Source organism: Rhinopithecus bieti, unplaced genomic scaffold (genome assembly GCF_001698545.2).
Source record: "Rhinopithecus bieti isolate Rb0 unplaced genomic scaffold, ASM169854v2 scaffold_12928, whole genome shotgun sequence".
NCBI classification, from domain to species: domain Eukaryota; kingdom Metazoa; phylum Chordata; class Mammalia; order Primates; family Cercopithecidae; genus Rhinopithecus; species Rhinopithecus bieti.
The window spans coordinates 2,178,364-2,187,928 of record NW_016807614.1 but is presented as its reverse complement, the minus strand read 5'-3'; the positions used below and the strand labels follow the sequence as shown (position 1 = coordinate 2,187,928).

Here is a 9,565-nt window from a genome sequence, read left to right as displayed (position 1 = left end):
GGATGGATGGATGGATGGACAGATGGGAGGGATGCATGGATGGATGGATGCATGGATGGATGGATGGATGGATGGATGGATAGATGGAGAGTGGCTCATCAGCCACAAAACAGCTATGTTCCCACAAAAACTAAAACTAAATTTAAGGCCAGGTGCGGTGGCTCATGCTTGTAATCTCAACACTTTGAGAGGCCAAGGCAAGCGGATCCCTTGAGCCTGGGAGTTCAAGACCAGCCTGAACAACATGGCAAAACTTCATCTCCACAAAAAACACAAAAATTGGCCAGGTGTGGTGGCTCACGTCTGTAATCCCAGCACTTTGGGGAGGCCAAGGTGAGTGGATCACCTGAGCTTAGGAGTTCGAGACCATATCGGGCAACATGGTGAAACCCTATCTCTACTAAAAATACAAAAAAAAATTAGCTGGGCATGGTGGCACACACCTGTAGTCCCATCTACTCGGGAGGCTGAGGCAGGAGAATTGTTTGAACCCGGGAGGTGGAAGTTGCAATGAGCCGAAATCATGCCACTGCACTCCAGCCTGGGCAACAGAACAGGGCTCCGTATCAAAATAAATAAATAAATAAAATTAAATTAAAATTTAAAAAACAGAAGGAAAGGGTTGACAAGTATCTAACTTCGAGTGTTGCTAGTCCATTCTCTCATGGACTTTAAGAAGTCTGAGTTCAGAAATAAGAACATGAAACAGGAATGGGCCTCATCCAATTAATAAAATGTCTAATGAGTGCACATAAATAATACCCAGGGTCCAAAAGCTAGTAGCTCCTCCCTCATGTTTACTTGGCATTTATGAAGCACTTTAACATGTATTGATTTAGAATGCCCAAGTTTAATATTTAATGTGGCATCTAATAGATTTCCATCAAGACACAGAAAGAAACATTCTAACAGTACAGGCAGTGATTTGAAGTTTTAAACAAAGGCAAACGAGGTTCAAGTAGGTGAAGAAAATTGTTTCAAAAAGTCGTGGGGAAAGTACACAATGAAAGTCTTTTGTCTATTTCAAATCCAACTAAAAACACAAGTTACAGCACAAGAATCAATTCTAAAGAGAATACAAAGTGTGTGTTAAAAGCCATTTGAATGGTTCGCTCTACCAGGAGGTGAATGGGCTAAAAGGCTCACTCTCAGAGTTTAATTTCACCACGTGATCTTTAGGTTTAGAGTAAAGGGAAGCAAATGTATCCCTAAAACTATGCGCTGAGCATATGTGCTGTGTGCAAATGAAGTCACTGAGGAAGGATAGACTTAATTTTGCTACCAGCAACATTTGGACAATCCGTGGATGCAGGGCCTGGAGAGCAAAGCCACATTTTAAAAGGGTGCTCTGTGCTCCGGCAGATGGGCTACAAACTTGACCAGACTGCAGCCACTGTATCTTCCACTTACACCAGTTGCATGCATTAACTTTTCTATTCCTTAACCATATGCCTTATCACACATTCAGAAACATGTCCAGCAGATGGTAGATAACAAAGAGAAGAGGGCGAGAAGTGAAAAACCTTGTTCCAAAGGAGGCATCTAAAAACCAATCACCTCCAACCTCTGATGAGAAGGGAATATTGTGAATCATCAAATGCCATTAAACACCAATAGTTTGACGCCATCCTTAAGAAGCAGATATTGACTTTTTGTATCACAATACTTGGAATAACACGCATACATTTTTCTAATACTGGTGTGTTTTCCTAACTCACAATAATCACATATTTTCATAATACCATAAATATTGACATAATAGATAGGCAATTCCCAGAATATTACTTCCTGTCACATGAAACCCTAAATAGACGTATGGCTGTACACTGAGGAATCAGACTGAATGAACATTATCTCATGAGCACTGAAGCAAGAAAAATGTCCTGAGTTCAGAAAACACATCTCTTTTTATAAAATCTCTATTTGAAGATAAACAACAGAAGGGCTATTTACACCACTAATTCTGTCTCCATGCAGAGTCCAAAGAAGCCGGACAAAGGGCATGGGAAAATACCTCCAGGAAAAAGGCAGCAGTGTAGACAGCAGGGGAAGAGTACCAGGTGCCACTGTTCTCTGCACAGTACAACACCTACTCAGAAACACAATAAAAGTTAGGAAAGGCCACAGGAGAGAGAAAACAAGAGGGAAGAAAGGGAGGAACCTGAAGTAAAGGGAGGGACCTGACTCCAACACTCCGTTCTGCCCTGATCCCAAACGTGGACCCTGAAAACAGCTCAGCTCCATTGCATCAGCCCATGGGCATGCACACTCATCTGAAATGCCAAATGAAAAACGAGCTTTAACACCATCACATGGCAACTCAGAATGAATGTCATCAACACCAGGCATTGTCCTTCCAAAGTCCCTTCTGGGACATGGACAGCCCAGGTGTGTGCCTGCTGAGCCAGTGAATAAAGTGCAACCAAGTCACACCTGGTGGCCCAAAACTCTTGCCATGCTTGCACTCCAGGTCCCTCCCTACCTCTGAAGTGGCTCCTGGAGCTCTGCATAAAAAGTGGTGGGCAGGCCGGGCATGGTGGCTCACACCTGTAATCCCAGCACTTTGGGAGGCTGAGGTGGGCGGATCACCTGAGGTCGGGAGTTTGAGACCAGCCTGGCCAACATGGTGAAACCCCATCTCCACTAAAAATATAAAAATTAGCCAAGCATGGTGGCGCGTGCCTGAGGTCTCAGCTACTCGGGAGGCTGAGCCAGGAGAATTGCTTGAACCCAGGAAGCAGATGTTGCAGTGCACCAAGATCACACCACTACATTCCAGCCTGGGTGACAGAGAAAGACCCCGTTCAAAAAAAAAAAAAAAAAAGAAACCCCATCTCTACTAAAAATACAAAAACAAAAATTATCCGGGTATGGCAGGAGACACCTGTAGTCCCAGCTACTCGGGAGGCTGAGGCAGGAGAATGGCGTGAACCCGGGAGGCGGAGCTTGCAGTGGGCAGAGATCATGCCATTGCACTCCAGCCTGGGCAACAGAGCGAGACTCTTGTCTCAAAAAAAAAAAAAAGAAGAAGAAGAAAGAAGAAAGTTCATGCAGCATCATTTGCAGAAAACAATAAAGGACCCGAATGTCCACTGACAGAATGGCTAAATTGTGGTATATCCATATGACAGAATACTTTGTAGTGTGAAAAGAATAAACTAAAGCCAAATATATCAATAAGGATGCATCTCACTAAGGATGTAAGAGGAAAAAGCAAATCACAGAAGAATAGAGATTCTATTTCTACAGAGTCAAACACTTCCTCAAGTTCATAAATATATACAACATATTGTGTAGAAAAACTGGCTGGGCACAGTGGCTCATGCCTGTAATCCAGGACTTTGGGAGGCCAAGGAGGGTGGACTGCTTGAGATCAAGAGTTTGAGACCAGCCTGGCCAACATGGTGAAACCCTGCCTCTACTTAAAAATACAAAAATTAGCTGAGCGTGGTGGTGCGCACCTGGAATCCCAGCTACATGGGAGGCTGAGGCATGAGAATTGCTTGAACCAGAGAGGTGGAGGTTGCAGTGAGTCTAGATCGCGCCGCTGCGCTCCAGCCTGGGGGACAGAGTCAGACTCTGTCTCAAGAAAAAAAACAAAAAACATCTAAACATATGGTAAAAGCTCAAAGCAAAAAACCCCAAAACACAACACAACAAAACGCAAAAGGATGATAAACGCAATACAGGAATGGTCAGGGTGGGTGTGGGGAGCTGAAGGTGGCATGATGAGAAGATAGGGTGGGTGAGGGGCTCAGGAGGGCTCCAGTGTGTGAGGAATGTTTTGTTTGTTAGCTGGACGGTGGGCACAGGGATGTCTGGGTTTGTGTGTGATGTGTGTGTTTCAAAAATTCTCTGAAGTGTACCTATGTTATGCATTAATTTATATGTATTAAGATAGCTAACTGAGGGAAAATTTTTTAAAAGTGTGATTGAGAAATAGGATTAAATATTAAAATAAGGCATATTATAAAACAATATGAACAGATACTAAAATTACATTTATATGCAGATAAAAGACTAGAAACAATATTTTAATTGTTTATCTTTGGATAATAGGGTTACAGGTGATTTTCTTTTCAGTCTGCATTTTAATATTTCCCAAAAGGAACAAATTTGAAATAATAGGAAAAGCATAAAGTTTATTATATACAGAAAAAAGAGAGTGTCTGGATAAACTATTAATAGGTACACGAATAATAGCTGTTTAATGCAAGACTGTGCCTGGAAGTGAATGCATTTTCAAAGAAATTATTTTTAGCTCAAGGGCATCACTTTGGGATGGTAGAAATTTAGACTTCTGACAAGTAGGTCTGAAGCTATATTTCTGGGGAGGTGACGATTGGTGGGTGTGAGATCTCTGGCCCCTTAACCATGGGTTGGTCTTCTGGTAGCTTAATGTGGAAAAGAAAAGGTACTGCTAACTAGAAAGTTACTTCATTACTGGAGTTGGATAAATGACATTTATTAATAGGAATATGTATGCATTCTATGTTCCATTTTCCTCCGGTTTTTACATTTCTAATTCACGGCCCACATGAGTCATGCTAATATATACAAAGAGGGCTCAGATTCCAAGAATCAATTTCCAGATCAGTAAGCCAAGATCAGAGCATGGTAAACACCTATCATAAATGAAATGGTAGAATCCTGACATGGTGTTTAATGATGGCTTTACAAAGTATCACATCTCATAGTTGTGAAATATCCCCACGTCATCTCACAAAAAAGGAAAGATCAAAGAAAAGGGTAATTCAAAAAGACCTTATTTCTCTCTCATGCATGAGAAAGAGCACATAAAACACAAGCAGCGGTTACCCCAGCGTGGCCCTTCAGAGAACCGAGGTAACTGTGGTAACTGTGAATGGTCTTTTAGTTGGCAAGGTTCGAATTCTAGAACTGTTGGTTGGATTTGGGGTAAGTCCCGTAAGGGAGAGCTGCGAACTTCAAGTGCTGAATGGTTCATTCTCTAGGGAGATAGCAACCTTTTCCTAAAAAATCTTGGTTCTTCATTGCTGGAGAGAAGAACAAGCCCTGTGAAGCAGTCGGAGATCCTTATACCCAGCAAACTTACCTTGAAGGTGTGGTATTCAAGGAAAAAAACACTTCGGGAATATGGAAGAAACTGATCAGGAACACCAGATTTTCTTTATAAATATGTTTTTAAGAGCAACCAAACAGAGACAATTTTCTCAAAATAAGCAACCACTAAAATGCCAACAAAGGACCCATTTATGACTTAAAATTCCCATGGCTCTCTAATGAAAGCAATGCTAATTTCGGCCTTGGGAAAGTGGAAAAAATATATAATTATGAAAAGTCCTCACCTTTCTTGCAATTTCTTGAGTTTCTCAGGGTCTGCCTTTATCTTACTGGTTTCCTTTTCATCTGTGAAACCAGAGGCTGCCATCCTGTTCCCATTCTCATTTTGATTTGGGAAATCAGACACTGCAAAGAAAGTAAATGGTATATTTTCTTGCAGGGACTCAGACACACGAAAATAGCCTTCTGAGTTTATTCTTGATGGAGAGGAATTGGAAGAATCCACTAAGGACAAACTGCCCCGTGGATTTAGTAAGAGATCTGTATATAATGGAGCCCCCTGAGGTTGACTTGTTAAAGTAATATCTTCTGCTTCCCTGACAGCAAATTCGTGTGCACTGTTTACTGGGAAATAATTGTGGTTTTCGGCACTGGCAGATGGATTCCTATTTCTAATGGGAGACAGTGGTCGGCGAACATGAAACCTTGAGTTTCCCTCTGAGTCTGAGCTGTGAATTGAAGTCGATGACATTGACAAGTCTACTGGAATATCATCTCTCAGAGCAGAATGCATGAATGATGCAGCAGAGTTATAGGATGAATTCACTGATGATCCTGGAGATATTGGTCTGCCAGAAAGAAAGTAGTCAAGAGAATTTTGAGAACTGCTTAAATAGTCTTGCCAGTATCCTTCAGAATCATGGGTGCCAGGCCTATGCTCCATAGAAATACAATCACTCCATGCATTTTCAGCATTGACACTATCCTCTTGTCTGGGCTCGTATTTGGTATCCCATGAAAGGGGGCCCTTTTTCGCATTTTCACTGCCACCTCTGTCCTTCTCTTTAGCAGATTCCCTATCAGGCAGCCTGGAGTCCTGGGACAACTTTTGCCCAGCAGAAGGCCACTCTGTTGCTGGCTCCATTGCATTGCTTATTCTCAATGAGCCATGTCTGGGCTCACTTCTTCTTGAAGAATGACCTCTGCAATTTTCAGCATTTTCTTCAAAATTTTTATTTTTGGCCTGAGGGGTTGACGTCCCTCCAAATCTACTTCTTTTGTGATGGGAAGGAGAACGGGGTGAGTGCATACCAACCCACAGACATTCTTTAACCTGGGTTTCCTCTTCAGTGTCATCGCTTTCTCTTCCGCTGTTCAATGACAAAATGGAATAAAAGTCTTCATCTCGGAACCTAAATGATGCTCTTCTTGGCCCTCGTACGGTGGTGGGTGTGAGTGGTGGCCCCAAGAACTCACTCAATACTTGAGGACTATTTGTTCCTTGGAAGGCCTGGGGCAGGGCTGGATGCAGCTCACTCTGGGAAGGAGCACTCGGCTCTCCTTTTTTGGGTCTATCTGGGGGGTTCTCAATCACTGGCTGTGACGATGGGACCAAGTTTCTTCTCTCTCGCGTTGGCTTCTTCAGCTTAGTGTTACACATCAGGTCTCCTTGTTGAACTACTTGATCTGCATTGAGAAAAGACACATTTATTATTCCAGTAAAAGGGCCCATGGATGAAAGGCCTCTAGAACCAAGCGCGAAATTGCCCTTTAAATGCAACAAACAAGACCAAGAGAAGAAAACAGGCGTGGTCAAAATGGCTGGAGGTACAAGAGGAGCAGAGCCCGGCAGGCTTCATTTTACTGCTCCACATTCTCTTTTGTACACCTGTGGTCCTAGGGAAATGGGGTGACCCTGAGGATACAGATTCTTTCAGCAGAAGGTCCCAGAAGACTGGCCCAACCCCAGCCAGTCAGGACTGACGATGGGCAAACCTCACGCTAAATACTGGCTTTTGTTCCATACGTAGTGAAAGGGAAAACCAGCACTCTGGGAATGACTTCTACAACCACCACCAGTCCTTTCCCATCCAAATTCATTCAGTGTACATTTATGACACCCGGCTTCCCACGCAGCTCTACAAGAACTTAAGAGAAGTACAATATGTCTTGGCAGATCAGGAGAAGGCTATAGGAGCTGGCACTCGGGCACACTGGAATTTTGGTCATGTTTACTATTTAGTGAAAATAAAAATTATAAATCTCTCATGAAATCATATCTTCTCTTTGTCACTAGCCCCAGGTCAATTATGTAACTTCTAGCTACCCTAGAATCCCTACTCTAAATTCCTACACGGAATCACTAAACTGGCCAGAACCATGCTGTCTCTCTCTCTCTCTTTGTCACACACACACACACTTAAGCCTCACAACCCTGTGAAATAGGTAACACAATCATACAACATTAAAACTGAGGGTACTAAGGCTTAGAGCAGTCACATAACTAGCCCAAGATCCTATTTCTAGTAAGTGATGGAATGAACATTTGAACCCATGCCTGCTCGATACTGGGGTTTGTGTTCTTAACCACTACCCTGTTAGCCCTTAAAAAACTGCCTGGCCTTCCAATTTCCTTGTGAAAACGAAAATCCATTGAATTCATCATGGTGTGTGTGTGCTGTTGAGGGTCTTTTACCCTCTCGATGTGAGAAGGAAACTGACAGTACTTCTCTGATGCCACTTACCTTTATTCCCTCCTGACATCGGCCTCCCCCCAGCTTTGTTCTCCTCTCTGCTATTGTGTGGGATCTGATGAGATGCTGCTCTTTTTATCATTCCATTTCTAAAGCGGTTCACCCTATAGTGTGGACGGGACTCCATGGGCCCTGGAAGGTCTGTGTTGATAACAGCTCGGGCTGGTGAAATGCAAATCCTCAGAGCATCGGGCACCGCCAAGGGCCAAGTCAATGCTGGCTCACTTTAATTGAGGCTGCTCACAGGGGCACCAGTGTGAGTCTCTAATGTCCTAGCACTCGGGCAGCTTCTTTTATTGTTAACTGCTTGGGACACTCAGCAACGCAGTATGAATCTTGACTCATCAGCTCTTCTAGAAATCAGCTAAGCTCTCCTCTTAGGCCCCTCCTGGGTTTTATAAACCCTAGTTAGAGATGCAGCAGCAATTCAAGGATGCTTTGAGCATCTGGCTGTGGAACTACAGCACTGGAGCTGGTGGTGAGGCCATCCCAGACTGGGCCGACCCCCATTTTGGGGAACAAATGCTTCTACGTAAGCAACTGAATTCTCCTGATCATTTTTTAAAATAGAAAAGGGGGCTAGGGGTGGTGGCTCACGCCTGTAATCCCAGCACTTTGAAAGGCCGAGGTGGGCAGATTTCTTAAGGTCAGGAGTTCAAGACCAGCTTGGACAACATGGTGAAACCCCTTCTCTACTAAAACTACAAAAATTAGCCGGGCGCGGTGGTGGGCACCTGTAATCCCAGCTATTTGGGAGGCTGAGACAGGAGAATTGCTTGAACCCGGGAGGCAGAGGTTGCAGTGAGCCCGGATCGTACCATTGCACTCCAGCCTGGGCAACAGAGTGAGACTCCATCTCAAAAATAAATACATAAGTACATAAATCAATAAAATAGAAAAGGGATCTAGAGGAGTTGGCAGTGCAGGCTCTGGCTGGTGAGTTTTTGTTTTGAATTTGGTGGAGGGCTTCAGAGATGAGCTCACAGTGCTGGAACCGGAACCTTCCGGTCATTCCCTGAACACACATGACCCACCTCCGTGAGGGAAAACACCTAATGGGCAAAGGAATCAGCAAGGGCCGCTTTTGAAAAACAGAAACTGGAAGCTCAACAGGAGCCATTAAGCTCATCTCATAGAGGCTATCGAGTTGTCACGGGATGATGCTGGCCTGAGGGGCAGGAGAAGTCCTAGGGTATGTGCGGTGCTGCGGCTCCTGCAGATTCCTGAAACAGGCAGCAGGAGCATCTTCACCCTTGCCTTGTCACCACAATGGTCTTCCTCTTTAAAAATTCAATCAGAGCTTCTCTGCAGTGTGTGTGTGTGTGTGTGTGTGTGTGTTTCCCCTAAAGGTGGCAGACTGTGCCATTCTCAATTTATGCTATTTTAACCCTATTTTTTTATGTCTATCAAATAGAGAGCAGATTTCAGGAGCTCTAGGGCTGGGAATAGACAGGCACATTGGTATGCCAGGGATGTGCTATTCATAGACCAGGCCCTGCAGATGCTGCAAATGCTTCTCTGAGGCCCTGGGCTCCAGCTGTGAGTGAAGTGCTTGCCATCTCCAGGAGTTCTAAGGCAACAGAATGAAACCAGAACAAGCATCTGTCTGCCCTGAGACTATGCTTTTGGTCTCGACTTCTTAGTGTGCTTGACCAATAGTTTCCTACATTCCAAGAGCCATACACTTTTAACTTTGTTTGCTCTGGTTATAAAAGTGGTTTATGATCATTGGAGAAAATTTGGAAACTACTGAAGAGGATAAAGAAGAA

At 43.8% G+C, this 9,565-nt stretch overlaps 1 protein-coding gene across 6 annotated transcripts in view; it reads right to left on the bottom strand.

The window, feature by feature from the left end:
- The window catches only part of MARCHF10 (membrane associated ring-CH-type finger 10), a 112,275-nt gene that overhangs the window by 31,129 nt on the left and 71,581 nt on the right, over positions 1-9,565 (bottom strand). For all 6 annotated transcript variants that reach the window (XM_017882953.1, XM_017882952.1, XM_017882954.1 and 3 more), the window contains one exon: positions 5,328-6,729. In XM_017882953.1, the coding sequence (XP_017738442.1) occupies positions 5,328-6,729 (1,402 nt within the window). The remainder of the gene's footprint in view (positions 1-5,327; positions 6,730-9,565) is intronic.